The sequence below is a fragment of the Chlamydotis macqueenii genome, chromosome 2 (assembly GCF_036417535.1).
Source record: "Chlamydotis macqueenii isolate bChlMac1 chromosome 2, bChlMac1.mat, whole genome shotgun sequence".
Lineage (NCBI taxonomy): Eukaryota > Metazoa > Chordata > Aves > Otidiformes > Otididae > Chlamydotis > Chlamydotis macqueenii.
The window spans coordinates 121567347-121589952 of record NC_141557.1 but is presented as its reverse complement, the minus strand read 5'-3'; the positions used below and the strand labels follow the sequence as shown (position 1 = coordinate 121589952).

Sequence of the window (22606 nt, the reverse complement as noted above, 5' to 3'; positions counted from 1 at the left end):
TAATTTATCTGCCTCTCAGTGTTTAGACAGAAGTCATGTGAGCTTCTGAGCTGCAGGGACAGAGACAGAGGAGAACGTGTGCATCAGTGCAGAGTGCTGCCGGAGCCCTGGCAGAGCGAGAAGGAGGCAGAGGCAGCCTGAGAGGGAAAAGGCGAAGTGGTGGGAGCTGGAACAGCAGCAACTGCTGCTACCACATCGCAGCTCATGCCCAGGAATCAGCTCTGCTGCCAGCACCCCTCTCCAAACACGCAAGTGCCTCAGGTTCCAAAGTCCTAGAAGGTCAGTGGTACTTCCAGGAGCCAAGCAGAACTGCTTTGTTTTTTTTTCTTTTCCTGCAAAGAACATCTGTTTGAGGACTCCGCTCCTTTTCCCGGACTGAAAGAGGTATTTTATGTCATTAATGTGTCTCTTCTTTGAAAGCAGGTAGGGGATTGGGAAAAAAATAACTCGGGGCAGGAGGTCAAAGCAAATGTGCACAGAGGTGGTGGGTTTCTCTCTCTCCCTCTCTCCCCCTTTGTAGCTGAGCTTAGGCAGTAAGAAGCCCTTGTCATTAGGTTAAAATATGGAGGATGGGAGAGACAGGGTTAAAGTGTGGGGGTGGACCTGAACTGTTTCCCACCTGATTTGTTTCTCTGTGCAATCTCTGAAAGTGGAGGAAAACTTCCCTTGTGCACCTGGAGGAGCAGCACTTACCCATTAGACAGCAAGATGTAAAACTTGTAATTATTTAATATGAATGTGTTTTGCTTAAACCTCTGCTTGACAAATTGCAGTTCCCATCACAACAGAGCTCCCCTTAACATGTACAGATTTCAGAGGTCTTAATGTCTGGTGGCTGTGACAGCACTTCTGTTTCTTTCCCTCTCATCCCTCTTTACAGCACCCTCATCTCCTGCTGTCTGCACTCTCCTCCCTGTCTTCCTCCTACCTGTAGGGGCTGTGCCCCTATGGATGCCCCTGTACAGATTTTCCGGGAGGAGCTGGACTCCACCTGCTCCCCGGGGCCCTGTCGTCCCCCCAGCACCAGCAGCAGCTGGCCCCTGGGCTGGCTGGACTACGACAGCAACGCCACCGGGGCCTTCGGGGATGCCCAGCACAACCACACCAGCATCTCCCCCGCCATCCCCATCATCATCACTGCTGTCTACTCGGTGGTCTTCGTTGTCGGCTTGGTGGGAAACTCTCTGGTCATGTTTGTCATCATAAGGTAAGGGGCTTTGGAGTACCTGTTGGAAGAGGTGCAAATGGCCATCCCTAAATTTGGTGGGGACAAAAGGGTGTAGTTTATAGAAGCTCTCTGGGTGTGCATACATAAGGAGCTGGAAAAAAGCAACTGGAATGACCCAAACCTTTTCAGTCCCAGTGCTTTGTCTGGACGAGTGGTTAGAGACACAAGGGAAAAGCTGGTTAAAAGTGATAAATCCTGCAGCCTGCGGGAAGGCGCTTTGTGCCTGGGAGCTGCGCTCATCGGGTGCCCTCTAGGGATGAGAGGCTGCTCGCATCTACTCGCGCAAGGGGAAGAAACTTCTGCAAGGCAGCTTTTTTTTCCCTGTGAAAAGACCCCGAGGGATGGCTTATGTGTCTAGTCGTGTGGACACTGAAACTTTGCTGCCTTGTTACCTAGTGGCTTGTTTAACAAGGTGGGGAAAAAAAAACAAAAACAAAACAACCCAATAAAAGATAGGTGGAAATGCTTATTGTGAAGCAAGGGATGTTATTTCTCTGTCCGTTGGTGTTTAACCCAGTTGTTGGTGTTGCATTGAAGAAAGCAGAGCAGATGCTGAAATACTTTTCCTACTTTTTTTTTTTTTCAGCAAACAGGAGAAAGCTGTGTATCTGGTTTAGTTTTTCATATTAAACCAGTTAATGAAATGCACCAATACTTGCACTTACACTTGTGTATTGGCATATATTTTAGCTTGCACTATAATTTTTCTCTCTTTTTGTCCTTTTGCAATTTATAAAAGCGTTTGGACAGTGCAGATCAGCAGGGCAATAACGAGCAACCGAGGGGACTGAAATCATGCAACTTTTTGGACTCTTGCTTCACAGTTCATTTGAATCCTGCAAAAAAATTCTGAAAAAAAAATTATGAGGTTCTCATTGCTCAAATGAAATCAGCTTGTACACAGAAAGAAACATGGAGGTATTGGAAGGGATCTTGTTAGTAAAGCATGCATGATAAGGGTCAAGTAATTGCAGGATTGTGAAATAACTGTCAGACTTGATATAGGGGGAAGTTAACTAGAAGCAGTGAAGTTGTTGATGAGGTACTTTATGAAAGATGAGTTATAACCAGGTGAATACTCTTGAATAGTGGAAATAAAATTTCCTTTAATAGTCAGTGCAATAAATAAATATGCCTGTGGTCAGTTTGGAGAAACTGGTTTGCTCCAGCTTTGTGATACCATAATTTTTATACCCCTGCATGCCCTTTTGCCATTCATTCAGAGTAGAGATTTTATTTCTTTTTATGTTTCTCTTGCAAGGAGACTCTATACTTGACACACACACAGCTGCAGAAGCAGAGATTTTCTAAGCCATCAGTCACTAACAATGATAGTTGATTGACTGGCCTGGGCAGTGGAAATAAATTCAAACTTAGCCAGAGCCCTGAAAGTTAGCATGTATGGATTATACTGATGCATATGTACTTCCTTTTTTATCTCGTTCTGTTGCCCTTCTAAGATTATTTTTGCGAGGGTCTAGCTAGCTATTGAATGCTCTTCTGCTAGTTTCTACATTAGCCTTCTGTTTCAGTTCCCTCTTGGTCCATCTCTTGATTACATGATTTAAAAAAAGTATGACAAAACACCTGGCGTTTTTTTTCTTTTTTTTTTCAGTATCCCTCTCCTAGGTTTTCTCTGTGGCAAATGCTTTAATCACTGCTAGAATCATTATCTGAAGTGGATATATACACAAACCTACAGTTTCAAACATTTCTTATGATTTTTAGATATTCCAAATGTTTGTGGAAGAGGTGTATTTTCTTCATTTTTATCCTAACCTCTCATCTCCCTCTCTCTTTCCCTTACATCCACTCTCTGCATGATTGCATCTCAAGATGGATTTTCATGACCTGTCGAAAAATGTAGCCTGCAATGATGTCCTTTTGTGTGGAAAGCCAAGGTCTGTGGGAAGTTCATGAAAGAAGGTAGCAAGGGAGAGGAGGATTGTGCCCCCCATCCATCCCACATTGCCTCTCCTCCAGCTGCCACAACTCTAAAGGAGGATGAGGACAGACTGTGGCTCTTCTTTACCCTCCAGCTGAGCACAGGGTTTGTGTGAGGCCCCTCGTTGCCATTTCTCATCTCTCTGAATTCCAGGTCTGCTCTCCTCTTCCTAACTCTCTCTAGACTTCCAGGCAAGGCAGGCACGGCTCCTCCTCCCTTTGCTCTTTTGAACAACATCTAATACTGTTAGAATATTTCAGTTGGAAGGGACCTGCAATGATCATCCAGTCCAACTGTCTGACCACTCCAGGGCTGACACTGAGTCACCTTTTGGGTGACACAAAGAAGATCCCTTATGTTCTGAGACTTTCAGTGAAACTATTGAAGTATCAATGCTGTGGTAGATTCAGGAGACTCTGAATAGCATTGAGATACCTCAGAAACAGGCTCAAATTCAGCCATAATCTGTAGGTTAGGCAGACCTTGGACAATTCCTTGCTTTAGTACCCCCACAGGGGTGGTTTTGCTACTTCTGCACAAGGGCTGCTCATGGAGACCAGCGAGTCAGCATCTCAGCAGCCTGTGCATAGAGTTCTGGGTGTCCAAAACCTCCTTCAGGTGTGGCGGGGTGTGTTTCTGCTGAGAGGGAAAACCCTCTCAGAGTTCCCTCAGAGGGAAAAATAACAGGAGAATGGCACTTTGATCACATATACAAGCTCGTGAAAGAAAAGTATCTGAGTTTGATACAGCTCCTGTAAATAGAGTATTGTGTTGAAGGCTGAGTGGGAATGGTATTTTAGTATGATAGTGGCAGCATGGCCTGTTAAATGATATCTCAGGAGGCCTGGATTCTTCTCTTGGTTTTACTACCAGGCTTCAACAGTTTGTAATGTCCTGACAAGGTCACTTCATGACCCTGTGACTTGGTTTCCTCACATGTAAAATGGACATACTGGTATTCACTGTCTTTAAACACACAGCAACTGTTAGATTTAAAAGCCAAAGCCCAGTCACTAAAAATCCTAACAGAGCAAGACCAGGGCTGTTGTAAGCACCCCAGACTCCTCAGGCACATTGAGAGTGGTTATTTTTAATGTGCAGAAGGAGCTCTGTGTTGAGTATGCGGGGCAACCTGCCCTCTTTGCACGCCCGGTGCAGTTGGCTCTCACGACTTGGGTGGTTTGCAGGAACTCTCCTCGTGTTCGGATCAGCTCTGAGGCACGCGTACCAGCCCCAGGGGATCTGCTGTCAGGCCAGTGGCTGGGTGGGCTGACAGTGCCTTGCTCATGCCGAGCCATGGCAGACGGGATGTAACACTCTCCTGTGGCTGCTGCTTTTCCTGGGGAGGGAGTAAGAGAGAAAGAGGGCAACATGTTACCTCTTGCACTGGTGGGAAGTGCAGATGTGGGAAGAACAGTCCTCCCCCTACAGAGGAGGAGAGGAGGCATTAAATGGATTTGTAGAAACCAGGTGAAGTTATCTGACCTCACCTGAGTGAAGTTATACAGCTGTGTGTGTCTTGGCATGATCAGAATCTATCTCAACCCCAAACCTTTTATTTTGAGATTAGCTTTACCTCTGAGCTTTTAGAAGATCTCTTTCTAGAGGTTAAATAGTTGTCTGAAGTTAACAAATAAATTTACTTTTCCTTGGAAGCAAAAAGTCTTTTTCCTCTCTTCCTCCTCCCTCTTGACTTTATTTCTCTAAAATTTAGTGCTGGGTTTAAAGAAAATGGTGCTTTCTTGTGACAGCTGGAGGGGAAGGAAAGTCTCCTGACTAAAGTTGCAACTTTAACTGTGGATTTGCCTTTATTGAAACTGTAAACATACTCTGGTAAAACCTCTGGGAGATGCTGTCTCTTACTCACTCCAGATTCACTTTTTCTACGTATGTGCCTTACCCTCATTGTTTCTGAAGTCATTTACTGAGAGCAGCTGCTATCATCAAGACGATAAACAGCCAACCCTGTATTTCTTTTAGAATTATCTTTCCAGCTTCCAGAGAACTGAATAATTTTCTGCACTCAAAGCCAGTTTTAACAAGAGGCTGTGTCACAGATATGTAGATTGATTCCTAAGGGAAAAGAGAAAGCTTGTATTCCTCTACTTAGTCTAATGTTGAAGAAAAAATATAACTAGTAATACATTTTTGTTCTTATATTAATTGAATTGAATGGCATCTTATGTAACAGGAAGAGTCTATTAAGAAATGTCATACAAAATTGGTTCCTTTCCAGCTTGTTTTTAAATCTGCTCCATCATTCATTCCAAACAAGAATGAAAATATTTAAAAAAAATGAAATTGATTCAATATATTGGTTTAAATCAATAATAGATTTTGATAACATCAAAAGATTACTTGTTAATTTGGTTTAAATTATTGTTCTAATTTTATTAAATTACAGTTGGAAAGAATATTGTTCTGAAATGGAAAATGAACAAGAGTCAACCTAACTGAATTACCTGCTCCCTATTACTTGCAGTTGGTATGATTTCATTCTTTTATGAAATCAAGGGTTTCATTGCTAAAAGTAAAGGCCAAGGTGTACTATACTTTGTGAAGTTTATGGTTTTTTACCTTTTTTTACCTGATCAAACATTTGACACCAGTGCAGAGGTATCAAATGGAATGACAGTAATTCAGCACAGAACCTCAAAGAGTGTCTGGCCTTACCTCACTCAATGGAGGTAATTTTGGTAGTTTCTGCAGAGTTTGGCCAAACTTGGCATAATTTGCTTCACAACTTTGAAGACTGATCATTACCAACAGCTTTTACAGATGGCACAAGGGTAACAGGAAACATGGAAGAGGACAAGTTGATGAGACAGTATTGGTAGGTTGACAAGCACAGCACTTTTAAAGAAAATTTAAATGTTTATAATACTTTTAATACCCTGCTAGACAATTACTAAGTGAGACCTGAGGTTTATAAGCTATCAAGAAACTCAGCATGAGTTCCCAAAGCGATGCTATGCTAAGAAGAGCTGATGCTGAAAAAGCAGAGCAGAGGAAAAGCTTGGAAGGAATATTTACTAGAGACAGTATTAGAGAGAGGCTATAGCTTATAGTGAGTAATCTGTTTGGCTTCTGAAAATTAATTTGGTATCCATCCAGACACTTCCACTGGGCTAGCAGCCAGGTAGTTATTTATTTCAGAGAAAGGTGTAACTGGAATCAGTGTCTGGAAGCAAGATCAATTACAGGGAGCCCTTTTGAACTGGCAGAAAGTGAAAACTTACAAGAACTGTCCAGTTTGGCCGCTGGCAAGGCAGAAAGCTTGAGACAGCTTGCCTGTCCTCAGGCAGGAGAGTGGTGAGGATGCTGATGCTCCTGGACAAAGCGTGGGGAGGGAGCGCAACAGGGAGATGGTGTTGGTGAGGTGTCGTAGTTCAGCCCCGATCAGGACCAGACTATGCAGTGTTTCCTCAGGTGGTCTATCTGGTCTACCTTAGGCTCCCCCTCACCCAACAAAACCAGAACATGAGGGCAGGCTGGCTAAGCCCTTCTGGTGAAGGGGACAGAGCTAGGGAGGAGTGGGAACCCTTCATTTGTTTTTTTGCTGAGAGAGGATTTTGAATTTGCTGAAAGGGTGCTGTGGCAGGAAATTCTTAACTTGGTGACTTTGAATGGCCTGGGATGCCCTAAGAGCAAGGGAGGATAATCTTCCTGGATTGCCTACTCTCACTGTCTAGTCAAACTGTGATTAGTTTGTCCCTTAAGTTAAATTCTGTGAAACAGATGCGTTCCCAATGAGAGTTTTGATTTCAGTTACATAAGGAAAAGAATTCAGAAAAGCTTTGATAAACTCTTTTTCTAGGAAATTTACTTTGTGTCTCTGTTTTGGTCCTCCCATCTGTAAGAATCAGGTAAATCTTGCCAAGTGTGAGCCCTGTGTTAGGATGACTTTTTGCTCTGTTTATTGTTAGTCTCTTTTGCGGAGTTTGAGAGGCATGAGGAAATGGCAGTATGAATGTCATTTTGTCTACAGACAGGCATGCATGCACAAGCTGAATTGCCTGTCGGGAAGGAGCGTGTGCAGATGGGACCAGGACGTGGAAGGAGGAGTGTCTGACCATGCTGGTGTTCTGCAAAATGTAAAAATAAACAAACAATAGATAAAGGTGCACAGCGTTTCCATTATCCTACTGAGAAGTTTGCATGCTAGTCTGTGTATCGTCTTTGAAATATTTATTTCGCCTGAAGCCAGAGGGTTCAGCGATCATTAGATTCACCTTCTAATCCCTAGGGAAGTGAAAATTAATTCTAAGCAGTTTGCTATTTGCAGTTTTGAGACTATTTACAATGAAACCTCTACCTTCTCTGTATAAGTATGAGAGCCTAACATGATTTTCTTCAGTGCCTGAGTTTCCACTGGGAAAAATGTGTGCAGAACCTTTCTGTTTTCTCCACTCCTCACACCAGTCCTCTTGTGCAATACATGGTGCTCTGCCTGGCTGCTCTTCTCTGCTCCAAAAGTCAGTGCCATTCAGCAGTGCATTATGAGTGAATATCTAGGATTCCTGAACTTAGCTACCCTGCACCTGGAAGACAGGATTTTATATTTGCTGACTGACTACATAGCTAAATCCACTTCCCATTGCATTGTAGGTATTGTAGCCACTGTGGCTACCACAGGGCACCTGGGAAAGGCCTCCTTGAGTAGTGATAGATGGAAACCTGCATGGTAAGATTAGTTCAAACAAGCAATTCAATATTCATTTAGTGTTCACACTCAGGAAAGATTTTTCTACCATGCTGCTGACTGACAGACAGCATCAGGACTTACTGTTAGACATCTTTCAGAATGACTGGCTTGTTAAAGTGCGCAACAGAAGAACAATATTTTCACCATCAGCTGTGTTTTTCCTTGTTTTCACTTGACCGCATCTTAAAGTTTCCTGCATTTCACTTGTATCATCCATCTCCTTTGGAAAAGTGTGTGTTCAGTTGATCTGGGCTGTGGGCTCCTCTGGGGCAGCTGAGGAAAACAAATGAATGGGTAGAGTCCAGAGAAAGCCTCCCAGCTGCCTCCTATGAGGGACTGATGACTTTTCCCTAAGCTGGCTCCCAACTGATATATGCATTTGTTGCCTTACCGCATGATCCTATACTTGTAATAAAATGAGGTCCCTTGTCTCCCATTCAACTTTATTACAGGAGCACTGACCAGAGATTCACATCTCCACACATCCAAATGTGTAGTTGTCCTATAAAACACTCCCAGCAGTGTCAGTTATTATTCATCCCTGGGGCAAAATGGACAGCAAATGCCTTGTTTTGAGAACAAGAGTGATACCCATGCCCCAACACCCCTGTGTGAGAGATTTTTTACTTCTTTCCTTATTTCTCTCCTGAATAAACATCTAGGAGGAGCTTAGTTCAATATGTTCAATAACATTTGGCTGCTTCCAGCCAAGTTCTGCATATATAGCTACCTATGGAGATCAGAGCCTCTCCAAAGAAGAAGAAAGAAAGACCCTGAAAATTCTTCTACTGGAGCTGCTATCACTATCCGCTTAAGCAATGACATTAATTCTCTTTGCCAGGCAGTCTCTGTCCTACAGCATAGAAAACGCACTCCCCTCTCCCACAAACACATAGGAAGCATTTTGCTCTGCTAAGGGGGCTCATGTCCTTCATGAAAAAAAATTAAAAAATCCTTTCAAGAGATAAGAACAATGGGAAACGTGGATGTTAACAGAAACAGACACTCAGCACTTACCAGGGCAATGTACCTGTGGCAAGTAAGAAGTATTAGAATGGACTGTGTAACGCCCTGGGAACTCTCAGTAGCATGACTGGTCACTGGAAAACATCTGCAGCAGCATAAAGTTTCTTAACAGAGAGAGTCAGTTACTTGATGAGGTCTAGATTCATCTTACTTGACAATAGAGGTAAAAAAAAAATAGGTACATAGTCTAAGCTAATTGTCTAGGCTCTCTAATAATAATATTAGACATACTGGTTTTGGATAGAGTCACAATTTTGTAAAATGCTGCATTCTCACTATTTCAGTTTAAGCCACAATAAATCACAGTATCTTACCATTTCTCTGAGCTCTCCCAGAAAAATCATGGAAGCACAAATTTCACAGTGTTAAGCATATTTCTTCAAAAAGAGGCTCTTAAGCTCGCATAAAAATATTAAAACTCCTTATATCATAGAAGGAGAAAAAAAGCTTAATTTTCAGTGTGAATTTTTCTTCATTTTTACCAGCATATATGCAGACTTGAACTTCTATAATTCAGAAGCTGGTTCTTTAGGTCAAGAAGGAAAGCTTCCACATCTAATCTAAATCTGCAAGACCTTGTTCAGGCACAGTTTATGGCTGGTTCAGAGATGTAATGGTAGTGGTAAATTCTAAGGATTTTAATGATACCTTCTGACATTCGGGTAGATTATTCTTCCTCAGGAGAAAAAAAACAGGATCATGCTTTTCTTCTTTAAGCTGCTTAAAAGTAGGTACCTACAGATGCTTATTAAAAAAAAGAATTCCACTTTAGGATACTATTTCATAGGCAACATGTTTTTTCGTAGGCTCCTAAAAATTTTGGTGTTAAAGACAGGCAACCTTTAAATGTGCGCAGTAACAATGCTTGCCTTTATTTAAAGCGTTTTCTGACATCCTGTCCCCTGCTAAATTCTGTCATTCAAAATGTGGTAATAACATATAACGCAATATGAACATGGAAACTGAAGCATATAGATTTTTACATTCTTTAAATGACCTCAGTCTTAGTTTCATATTGGCTTAAGTCCTTTATATTGACTCGTGAAGATTCAAAAGATAGCTGAGCCATCCTTTTGGCACGATATGTGTTTGGAATAGATCCTCCTGGGTTGGTTTTCTTTTTTTTTCGCCCTCTTCTGATGCATTAGGATATTGAGTGTGCCCTGAATATAGCCTTGAGATTTAGAGCTTTCCTGACAAAGCTTTTTAGCTGCTTGATCTCCATGTACTTCATTCCAAGGAACCTAGTGGAACAGAGCCTGCATCCCGCTGATAGGTGTTTTTGCAATTTGCTTTTAGATGTGCGTTAGCCTTCCTTTTCATTCACTGACTCGGGTATCTGCCAAAAATATGTGTTTGTTATACCTCGTTTTATTTCATGCTTTTGTACTTTCACTCTGCTACTGGAGGATGTTGTTGTAGTGTATTTGTTAGCCTTGCTCTCCTCCCCATCTCTTATTTCATACTGCAGGGAACATTTCAGCCTATTACAGTTATATGAAAAAAATTTGACCAGAGCCTCCTTCCCAGCTTTTATTATCTTTACTAATGTTATGGTGTACTTTAGACTCACAGTCCTCACCTCTGCCTGAGATAACAACTTTAAGGGGCTCTACTAGCAGATTTAGTAATGCATTTTGATTTTTTTTTTCTGAAAGCATACCAGCTTCTTAATAGCATGCTTCCTTCTTCTGTTACCACAGTTTCACTGGTAAGCTTAGGCTGGAGGTGCGATTTCTTCCTATTTACTGTCTTAAAAAAATGTGCGAAGTAAATCCTACTCCAGAAGGAAAAGTACAGTTATGATGAGTCAGCTGAGAAATAGGGGAAATTTTCTAAGGCTCTGTCTAAAGTCAGTCTCAAAGAACTCTCCACTTTTGGAAAGCAGACAGCCTAAGTTGTGATAGTTTTGTGAATTTTACTTTTGACATATAAATAGACATAATTTAAATCTTACTTTAAATATTATAAACTCTCATCATTTATCCATTAAAAAAATACACCCAAACCAAAGTTTTATTTTTCATCTTGACTATTTTTCTGCAGCGTTTCCATATATCTTCTGGTTATTTAAAGTCTATGGAGGCTTGAGGCCTGCTTATAGCTTGACAAGCAGTCTCAAGATCCATCAAACAGCTTAAGGCATCAGAGGTTTTTCTGCCTCTTGAAATTAGGTTCTAGCACCTGATTTAAGAGACCGACTCTCCATTCCTATGTAGTATTAGAAAAGTTGTCACCTTGTTATGAAATCCCAGTATTTAACAAACCATTTTCTAGACATGGGATTTCCCGTGTTTATACAACAATGGTTTATAAATATTTTAATGGTCTTTGAAAGTTATATCAAAGCAAATGTTTGTCATTAATTACCACGGTACTGTCTATGCTGTAGTTATGTCCAGGTTTCTCCTATCTGTTCTGCTAGACTAATTAAAGCAGATAGCAGTATTTTTTTTCCTTAAATGAAATACAGGTATTTGATCGGTAATTTTATTTTTGCAAAGGAAGACAAGATTCCCTAAACTGGCCACCATTTTGACCTTGTTCAAGTGCAGATTTGGGTGAACGGAGGTTATGGTGGGAAAACACCAAACCACATAAAATATTGCCTCCTATATTTTGGTGCAATAGAATGACTTGTAGAAAAGCAGTTAAATTCCTCATCTCGTGTTCGAGCCAAGGCTCTATCAGGGTCCACTTCAAAGAGTCTGACAGCAACAACAGTCACCCCAGTACTTTAACTTTACTTTTGATTAAGCCTGCAAGCATGTATCTTCAGAGGCATGTAGGCAATTAAAAATTTGTAGGTGTTTAATTAAAAACATTGAAAGGAGTGTGGATGATTAAGTCCAGATTCTCAAAGGCACTTCTGAATTTCATGAACTTTTAAATGTATGTATGGTTTAATCTATACTGCCTAACAACTTTAAAGGCCGACATCTCATTTACACGGAGGCCAGTGCTTTCAGATGAAAGTAATCAAGCTCTTTACATTACTAGTGGGAGATCAGTGAGTTTTAAGGCTGCATCAGTAAAACATCCTTGGACTCAGCATTGCTGAGGTTAACCAGTGCACCCTTCATCCCTCAGTTAGGTGCATAGGGTCCCTCTGCAGTGCCTGGGAAAACTGCTTACATGTAATAAAGTATATACTGGTCTCCCATGTTCTTGTTCAATGTCTGGCAGAGTTCAGGTGCCTATTCTGGCTCAGAGTGAGTGGTGCAAGGGGGCGTCTGTGGTGTGTGAACTAGGGTGGATTTGAGCAAGGCCAAAATCCATGGGCCCAGTCATGGGACTGCCAGGCTGGTGAGTTATGGGGAAGCACCAGATGCACACAAGGTAAAGTTATCAAAGCTGGGATTTTTACGTGCATATGTGCCCTTGAAATGAGCCAAAGCTTTCACAGAGCTTTATGGGAGCAATGCCACACTTTTGGGGGTTTTTCTTTTCCCTGTTATATTTTAATTCCCATACATAGCTTTGATTTGGTTATGTTGGAAGTTGTCTAAATACTGGTGCTGGGATGACTCTATATTTCTTACTGCCTGTGAATGACAAGACATCCTTCCTGTTGTATCAATAGTAGTGAGGAAAATTCATTTTCTTACATGTGCATGTGTTGCATAGTCCAAAAAAATCAAAAGTGATCACTTTACATGTATAACGTAAGCAGTATGTATACAGAGAATATGCTTTCTGTTGCAGCTTCAAAAATTTGAATTTTGAAGTTACCTAAAAAAATGAGTTCTATTTTGCAGAGGGTCTTTCCTATTCTGCCTCTGGAAGGCTGGGGGGAGAAGGGAAAGGGGTAGTGGGAAAAAATGGTATATATGGTCACAGTGTCACACACACAAAAGAATTAAATTAAGTTTGCAAGGAACAGAAAATATCAGATATAAAGACTTTCAGATATTTGATTTTTCGAGGCTAATAAAATCCTTAGTTATTTTTCACTAATTTTCTGATTTTCTTTAGTGAAAAAAGGTCAAATTAATTATTCTGTATGTGAAAGTAAACTTTCTGTCTCCAAACCCTTGGGGAAGATTTTAAAGATCTACAGAAGTAGTGATTCAGAACTACTAGTTACTTCAGCACTGCTTGTCACAGGCCATTGCATTTCATTTAAATATTCCTCTACTGAGTCTAGTAATTTGTATTTGACTGAAGTACACCCTTTGCAAAGCAGCAGACATTGATTTGGAGACATCAAAAGATGGAAAATTACTCTTTTCTTGTGTAATTTGTTCCCAATAACAATCACCTTAGCTGTTAGGAAAAAAGTCCATCACTCTTTCTAAGCTGAGTTTGTCTGGTTTTGACTTTTACGTATTTGTCCTCGTTACACTTTTCTTTCCAGTCTGAAGGAGCTTTTCAGTACCTGCTATTTTCTCCCCGTGGCGGTCTTCAGACACTGTAATCAAGTTATCTCTCGGTGTTCTTTTTGATAAACTAAATGTGCTGAGCTCTTTAAGTTACTCACAGTAAGAATTTTCTCCAGTCCTTGCGCATATTTTTGTGGGGCTTTTCATAGTCTTTTTTTTACAATATGAACAACACAACAATTACAAATATCATCAATGATGTCCATAGAAGTAGACTCACCTTCCTACTACTCCTTTTCAGACATTTTACGGAAATTACTCCATTTTAGCACAGATTTGCTATCTGAGTGTTTGGTGAGTTTTTGTTCAGTCTGAGAGCTGACATGCACTCAGAGTTGCCTTTTTTTTTTTTTAACAGGAGGAAAGTTAATAATCTGTTAATGTGACTTATATTTGTTTCTCCTAGCTCTATACTCTCGTATTTGTGTTTGAACAGTGCCTTACAGGCTATAACGTGACCTACAGGACAGACTGCCTCTTCTCCTGGAGGTCCTGTTGAGAAGGTTGATCTGGGAGGGAGCAGAAGCCCAACTCTGACTGGCAGGTGCCTCCTTGCTCTGCATTTCATCTTGGAGAAGCTCAAACCAGGGCAGAGGGAGTCTGCACCATGGGGGTCACGCCATCAGTGTAGAGCTTTTGTTGCTGCTTCCTTTTGACTATCTTTGTGCAGAGATTTCTAATGCTTCACTGGCTATGGCTTTGTTCAAGATGTGAGCCTGGGCACGGTATCTGGGTGAGAAGGGTTTACTTTCTTTTTCCCTTGCAGTTCTCTTTTCTATGCAAGCTAGCAACCAAACTAGCATTTGGTTTCATTTTCTCAATAAGTCTTAGTTAGAGTGTTTCAGAAAAACTGATGCTATTTTTAATATTTTGTGTTGCTTATAAAATGTCATTTCTGCGCATATTTTTATTAATAGCCAATTTACATATCGGGCACATTTTGTCAACACTGCTGAAAATTTTTTTTTACATTATTTTTTATTTTACACATCAAAGTTTTAAAGACAAATAGACACATTGCCCTACATGTTAATTAGCTTCACTGATTGAATCTTATTTCTTCTGTAAATTATTAATGACATTTAACAAAATCTAGCTAGATGTGTTTCTGCATGTGTTATATGTGCACATTTTAGTTTGGCCACACATTCAAAATATGGGGCTGAAACAGTTTTGAGGAAGAAAATCTACCATTGTATCCAATAATATATTGACAGCAGTGAGCAAAATTTCAGAAAGGAGAGTTAGATATGTCCCTATGTTAGCAGTCCTTTGTGTCCATGGCAGAGCTGGAAGCAGACCTCCACACCCTGGGCCACAGGCTGTCCCCCTAAACTGTCATCGGGGCAGAACAAAGCAAAGTGTCGCCTCAAAAAACAGATCCTATTTTTCAGTGTAGGCTGCGGTTCCTACCAGCTGGACAAAGCAAGTGCTTCACTTTGATGAAATTAAAGGATGCAGAAAGAATAGTGCTATGATCATTTTTTTTCCTCACTGCAGTATTCTACTTAAACAATAGTCATCTTTTACATTAGCAGTCACCAAAGAGAAGACTGGGGAAAGCTGATTATTAGAGAGGAGGAGAAATTGGAAATGAAGGAGTAAAGAAGGGAAATGACTAAAACTTGTATAAGCTGGCATCGTTGTAGTGAATTCAAGGAAGAGAAACTATCACATAAGAGGCAATCTGGCCTGGCAGATGTAACAATTAATGTGGATTCTTACTGGAGAATGGGATAACTGTTCCTTCCGCAAGAGAAACACAGAAAGCTCACAGTCATGGACAGTTAGCTGTTAGAAAAGGTAACACAAAACATTTTGGTCACTTGCAGATGTAACAATGATATTTTCTTGTAGAAGGATTTGAGAAGTTAGAATTTAAACCAGCATTTGACTAATTACATTAAATGTATTCATATACCTGGTTTTGCCTGTGGTGAGTAGTTCTAATTGCTAATGCAGGTGCTGAGACTGAGTCAAATGTGTTTACTATTATCCAAAGGGTCTTGCATTTGTGTGTACTTCTGTTGTAAATGAGAAATTACAGAAAAAATCCCAACAATGGCAAAGCCTGACTGGTAAACTGTTACATATCTGAATGTTTGTAAAAGTATTTTGAAATAGTAAAGCCTTACTTTTTTGTTCTTCAGGTACACAAAGATGAAGACAGCAACCAACATCTACATTTTCAATCTGGCTTTGGCAGATGCGCTGGTTACCACGACTATGCCTTTCCAAAGCACTGAGTACCTGATGAACTCTTGGCCCTTTGGTGATGTGCTGTGTAAAATAGTTATTTCAATTGACTATTATAACATGTTTACCAGTATATTCACACTAACCATGATGAGTGTTGATCGATACATTGCCGTGTGTCACCCTGTGAAGGCTCTGGACTTCCGTACGCCTCTCAAGGCAAAGATAATCAACATCTGTATCTGGCTATTGTCCTCATCTGTTGGCATATCTGCAATAGTTCTTGGAGGTACCAAAGTCAGGGAAGGTGAGTGTAAGCATTCAAAATTCAGTCTTTCTGTTTCTCAAATGATATGAAATGTAGCTTTGCATATTGATTAAACTTGATTGATTCCTTCTTCAAAAAGTATGTCTAAATTCCTGACATTTTGAAATATGGTGTGGAACATCAAAGTATGACATATGAATCATTTAAGCTCAGATGCCCTGGCCAACTAAAAGAACAAAATGCACCTTGAAGCATTGTCTGTGCTAGAGCGAAACCATCAGAAACTGCTAGCAGACTGCAGGGGAAAATAATCAGGAATTTGATTGTAGTGGACACATCAAAGATCAGCTTAGGATGAAACTTGAAAAGCAGGCTTAAGGTGCTTTTTGTAGGTGTTATGAGAGTAGTTCTGATGAAGTTCCAAAAGCAGAAACTAGATTGCTTGTCATTAGTATTAATATTAAAACTCGCATTAGTATTAAGTCTTGGGGGCTTATTATCAAGAGCCCTTTCATAGAACTTGAAGGCATGGTGAAGAAAGGAAAAGTCAGTAGCTGGAGAGAGAAAATCAAGCTAAATTATATATGACAGTATCTCAAATTCTTGTTTAAAAAGAGATGGGCATATTTTCAGGTTTGGAAAAGCTGAGAATAAGGATCAGCAGGGGAACTGGGAATACAGACCACAGCAGGGAAGCAACTGCCAGAACATGAAGTCAATGAAATCTGTACGCAGAATACCTGTAGGCTCTTCTTGAAATTTATAATCCATGAAGGACTGTGAATTTAGCCCCTCTAAGTGGTGACTCATTACCAAAACTGCCCTGCTATGGAGTTAATCTTATTTTGAAATCCTCCTTGAGAAGGAAAGGGGAGAAGCATTCTCACACACAAACACTTCATACCCCCAAGCAAGACAGTGGTGCAGGAGCACCTAAATGTCTTCAAAAAGGCTTGAGACCTCTAATGCTGTCCTTGTGTTGTGGCCATCTGTTATGGATGGCTCAATAAAATACAAGAGATGGATATTTATTTAGTGGTAGTCTTATTTGAGATGTAAATAATCTTTTGAAGAATAATTAATAAGTCCTGAATCAACAACTTTTTCTATTAGAAAGGCTTTAGTCCTTCCAAGAGAAATGGTAAACTTTACATAAGGACACTGTTTTATCTGGCAGAGAAAATAAATGCTGTGTGTTAAACTGTTTGGCATAGATCAACGCAAACAAAATATTTCAATAACAGCTGCTCAAGGGCTGATTGATTTGGCTGAAGATGTATAGATCTTGTTGTTGCTGTTGGTCTTCTGGTGAGTAGGTGACAGGAGAGTCCTCTGGAAACTCTTCTTTCAGCCCTTTGGGGGATCAAGTGTCGTGGTCTGCAGCGCTGTAACTCTTCTCCCCAGTGAAGTTTTGATAGAGTCTATAAAACAATGTCTACCTCAGGAAACGTTCACTTCCAGGCATCTTCATTTGGGAAGAATGATTGTCTCATTACGTATGAGATCTTGAAGACCATGGGACAGGACATTGGCTTGGACAGGTGTTTTTGTTGGAGCATGCTTAATTAGCAGAATCTTCCTGTCATTCACTGTAAGCATCACATTTAGATCAAGCGGCTGCTCTGAGGCCAGCAATGATTAAATGCCTTTTGCCACGCCACGTGGCAGGCAGTCTTTTTTTTTTTTCTCCTGAAACAGAGACTGGTAATACACAGCTCAACTGGGCCAAACAAGGTTGGAAATTATTGGCAAATGCTTGTCAGTCCCTACTGTTCAGCCCTGCTTGTCTGATGTAAGGTCTCTCTTGAGCATTTACTGCCAGTTATCTTGTCTGGTGTGTTCATGAATTTTGCTGATAAATAGCGAAGGGGAAAAGCAAGGATCCTCCCTTTGCCTGGCAGCTGGAGCTCAGTACCAAGCCTTTGTGTTATGTTGGTCAAAATAGTTGTTGTTTATATGCTGCAGAGCCTCTGTTAGATTCAGATTTAAACAACAACTGAATATCAAGTAGAAAGTGATTATATATAAAGTTCCCACCTCATGCTTGGTTCATCCCTTTTGTTCTCACAGTACAGGATTGCTCCCAGTGGTGTCCTTCTGGATGCATTTTCCCTGCAGAATAAATTTTACATCTGTGTAAATATTCCCTTTCTGGCCTTAATGGAGCCTTTCTTGCTGAAGAATTGTTCACTTTAAAAAAACATTGAAAATTAGAGGTTCTGTTCGTATTAACATTAATAGTAGTAAGGCTCCATTTGAGTACAGAGGAGTATGGATGCCTGAAGGTGACATAATTAATAATGTTTCTAACAGAAATGTATTTCCTATGTCAAGATTAAGATTTATCTGAAATTGTAGCTTATCAAACACATTTAAAAATATATTTACACTAAAATATAATTTAGAATGTAGTATTTTTCTTAAATATATCAATGTATTTGGAATATTTGGCTTTTAGAGTGGAAAAGGTCAGTGTGAAATCTTAAGTACTCAGTTTGTGAGACTATGCTTAGTTCTGCATCTTTTCAGGCAACAAGAATAAAATGTGAATTGGATTTTATTCTCTTCCAAAGTTCCTGAAAATTATTATGATACGGTGCATTGTGACAAAGATCTTTGTTGATTGTTTGCCGGTTGTAAACTCTGTTAATGTAAATGGATTCCATACAACTCATAGCATTATATTTATCAAGTGAAACACATGAATATTAATGAATTTAGAATAAGATTTTCCATAGAAAATAAACCGTAATGAGATGTAAGACAGTAATTAAATTTGTATTTGATAATTCAGAGTTCTAAAATACCATCGCCAACTGCAAATTATATAAAAATGTAGCAAGTATGACATGATTTTTTTTTTAAAATGTATGAAATTAGGTCAGTAGATCTGAAGAGGCAGTTTTCTTTGGGAGGAGGTTTCAGTGAGTAGCTGGATGTGGTCTGGAGCAGTCATCCTTGATCACACCTCACTTTTATCCAGAACTGCACATCTGGATGCAGCTCTACTAGTCTAGATATTATAGCTGCATCCTGATTTTATTGCTGCTGCTAGGCCATGACATACTACAAATAACAGTAATAATCAAGGTGAACACTTCTTTTAGGACTATTGTTGACATTTCTAGAATAAAATTAAGTAAAAGCAACTACACTTACGAAAACCTAGATCACAAACGATTTCGAAAAGTCTGAGTGTTAAGACCTTGTTAAGTCGTACTTGTGCTGTCAGCTTAGCATCCTGCATCAGGCTTGAAAGATATGTCTTTTTACTTTTCTGCTTTTAGAAACATCCATTAGTTGTTATATTATTTAAAATAAAGCCTCAAAATATTTAGCTTTGGTTTAAACTTTTTTTATTTGAATGTTTTAGTATTCAATATAATCCAGTAACAGCTTTCTGATATCTAACTCTGGAAATGTCTTTATGACACCATAATGATAACTTCCCCCCCTAGTTGTTTTTCAAAACAATTTATCTGCAATATCATTTTGGTTTGTGAAGTGTTTCAATAGCAGGGAAATATGGCTTGATGGAATTTTTCTGACTAGTTCTGTTGGAGATAGATATGAAAAAGTGATGTGCAAGAGTATATTGAATCATTCTGCCCTGAGATCTGATTCAATAGAAGCCAGTACATAATAATTTGCAGAGGAATGGCAAATTCAGTAAGGAAGATGAAAAAAAAAATACGAAGAATTGTTAAAGAATATGAAGTGCTCAATTCAGAGTGAAAAATCCCTGTGATACCTTGACTTGTCTTCAGCAGAGTTTAACTGCTGATAGTAGTTGTAAATTTACCCCTTTTCTTCCCTTGCCATTTATCTTGTTTTTTTGGTTTTCCATATGAATTATATGCTTGAAGGCTCCAATATGAATTATATGCTTGAAGGCACCAATGAGGTCAACAAATGAAATCTCACATATTTCATTCCTTAGCATCCTCCTGTCAGATGGAATATTTCTGAGACATAAAATCAAGTGACAGCCTGTGACTCTGAATCTTGACATGGGGAATCAGAAAGGGATTGGACTGGTGTCAGTGGCCCAGATCCTGCAGTCTCTGCACAGGCTGAATTTTCGATGACATGATCTGCAAAAAGAGCAACTTCCATTTGACTCTGCATACACATATATTTTATTTGCCTCTATTTAACTGAAAAGAAGCTGTTGCCAGGAAATAAGTTTTTCTGAATTCAAGCATTTACGTGTATTCTATTTGCACTTAAGAAGGCACGTGGGAAAAGATTATTACACCATTATAATGTATTGGCAAAATCTTCCTATGATCATAACTCATTCAACTCCCACCATTCATGATACCAAAAATCTATCTCCGCCCACAGACAAAAACGTATGTAATTTGATAGTAATTATGAGATTTCTACTCCATAGAACATGGTACTCATTCTGCCTTTAAATCTCAGTGAGATTCAAATTTTTATTTTTGTGCTCTGTGTTTTTAGATCCTCCCATGGGAAACAAATTTTATAAAATAGTATGCATTTTAAAAAACCCTTATCTGCGTAATTTCTAGAGATAGCTGCAAAGAACCACTTTCAATGCTAATCGAAAGCTTTCCTTGGAGTGCTTTAATGATAACTCCATCATTAGTATCACATTACATGATAATCACTTTTCCTAGCTTATGCTGTAATTACGTTGTTTAGAGTATCTAATATTAAAGCAGGTTTCTTCTTGCTTCTTTCATTCCTAGATACTGCTAGCACTGAATGCTCCTTGCAATTTCCAGACAGAGATTACGTGTGGTGGGACATCTTCATGAAAATCTGTGTCTTTGTCTTTGCCTTTGTTATTCCAGTTCTCATTATAATCGTTTGCTATACTCTGATGATCCTGCGCCTTAAAAGTGTACGACTTCTCTCAGGGTCTCGAGAAAAAGATCGAAACCTGCGCCGCATCACCAGGTTGGTTCTTGTGGTTGTGGCAGTTTTTATTATCTGTTGGACTCCTATTCACATTTTTGTGCTGGTCGAAGCGTTAGGGGACGTGTCCCACAGTACTGCTGCTATATCCAGCTATTACTTCTGTATTGCTTTGGGTTACACCAACAGCAGCCTCAATCCAATCCTTTACGCATTTTTGGATGAAAACTTCAAGAGATGTTTCAAGGACTTCTGCTTCCCCTTTAAGATGAGGATGGACAGGCAGAGCACCAGCAGAGTCAGAAACACTGTGCAAGACCCGGCTTATATGAGGGAAGCAGATGGGACAAACAAACCTGTATGACTAGTCGTGGAAATGTCGTCTTACTGTCCTCAAGAGAGGGAAGAGTCCAACGACCTAGGACTGACGCAGATTACCACTGCAGTTTGAGCTAGACTTACCCAGACAGACATTTCTGGAATACTTCAGAAATCCCAGTAGTTGGGACTAAAGCAGGTTCATTACTGACAAACAAGAACCTCTTGAAAATAAGCTGAAATGAAAAGGACCTGGCTGATGGGCAGGTTTTGGCACCGTGTTTGCTATACTTGAGCAGGCACTATTATACGGTTTTGGGGAGACAGGAGATAATGTTGTGCCAGCTGATCCTGGATAAGGAAAGTTCCAGCTTTTCTCTTTACAATTCATAATATTTTATTAAGCAACATTTGGTCATAACAGAGTTATGACAGAAACTTTTGCCTCAACAGTGATTGCTTCTGAACTACATAGTCTGACAACTTGATTTGTCATACTCTTTTACAGTGAAGAGTGTTTAGGTTTCTGCAGAACAATGACAGAGCTATAATCAATATTGTCCTCAACTAATACATCTATAACATTTGTCTGTGCTGTGGAAATCCAATTTAAGCATGATCTGCCTACATACCAAAGTGATTTTATTGTGTCTGTGTATGGTAAAGCATTTTGGCATTTAGAAATACTGGGATTTAAGGAGAATTGTTAGTATATTTTTAGCACGCGTTTAATCACCTGTGTGTAATGTTTTCTATGTGTGATTTTCCAAGATGATTGTATATTTATTAATTGTGAATAATATCATATGCATTTTCAGAGTGCATTTTGAACAAGAGGCCAGAAAACTTCAAATACTTCACTTATTACAATACTGATGAAAGATTGTGCCACATTCATTACATGGGGGAAAATAATCACATTCCATTTTCAGTAAAGGGGACAAATGGACATACTTAAAAATAGTGCTGTACTTGTTTTCCTGGACAATTTGTAAGCAGCCTAAAATAAATATTTGATGAATTAGAAACTAGTGAATTAGCTGATGGATTAACTAGACTGATACAAAGGAAATGAAGATTAAATATACTGGATGTTTTAATGGCACTTGATTGGAAAAGTTCCCATTTTATTGATGATGATACATTTTCTTTGATACAGTCCTATGAATTCAGTAAAATTCTGTTTTCGTGTGAAGCTGTAGAGGCCAAGGCACAGCTATACAAGTTATTGGCTTACTGAAGGTAAGTTTATGGTAAAACTGAGTCTAACTTTTGGTCTGTAGATTTTTGTCTTCCTAATTGTTATGTATTGCTTCCCTCACTTCTGCTATTGCTGAACTTTGGAAGAATGGTCTCATTATCTTCACTGGGAACAGATCTGATCATCAGACATTTTCCTGGTAACTTTGTTCTTTATACAAAAATCATTAATAAGGTGTATGCCTTCATTACATGCCAAATTTTCTTAGAAACAGTCTGGTTTAGTCCTACTGGAACAAAAATCCTTTATGCACACCAGTATAAATCATGAAACTTACTCTTGTCGCTGGCAATGCAGTTCCTGTGGAAATACTGTAGAGATTCAGCCCTCTGCGTAACTTCCACATCCTTTATTGTTAATACAGTCATGTGTGTCAAGTATTTTTTATAT

General features: G+C 39.5%; 1 protein-coding gene across 2 annotated transcripts; it reads left to right on the top strand.

Annotated features, from left to right (window-relative positions):
• The first annotated feature begins 182 nt into the window (after nucleotides 1–182).
• OPRK1 (opioid receptor kappa 1) lies at nucleotides 183–21986 on the top strand. 2 transcript variants are annotated; one of them, XM_010125332.2, is made up of 4 exons: nucleotides 183–384; nucleotides 881–1207; nucleotides 15437–15789; nucleotides 20469–21986. In XM_010125332.2, exons 2-4 carry the CDS (start codon nucleotides 948–950, stop codon nucleotides 20999–21001), a joined length of 1146 nt encoding a protein of 381 aa, XP_010123634.1. In that variant the 5' UTR covers nucleotides 183–384; nucleotides 881–947; the 3' UTR covers nucleotides 21002–21986. The 2 variants fall into 2 exon arrangements, with proteins under 2 accessions (XP_010123634.1, XP_086598455.1); XM_086742329.1 differs by lacking the exon at nucleotides 183–384 and adding an exon at nucleotides 7782–7857 and having other exon boundaries at nucleotides 1184–1207.
• The last annotated feature ends 620 nt before the right edge of the window (nucleotides 21987–22606 follow it).

Excerpts from the sequence above, each read along its gene's own strand:
- OPRK1 (XM_010125332.2), top strand. The coding sequence starts at position 948 with ATGGATGCCCCTGTACAGATTTTCCGGGAGGAGCTGGACTCCACCTGC. Across the intron at positions 1,208-15,436 it reads GTCATGTTTGTCATCATAAG|GTACACAAAGATGAAGACAG; the intron begins GTAAGGGGCTTT and ends TTTGTTCTTCAG. Across the intron at positions 15,790-20,468 it reads AGGTACCAAAGTCAGGGAAG|ATACTGCTAGCACTGAATGC; the intron begins GTGAGTGTAAGC and ends TTTCATTCCTAG.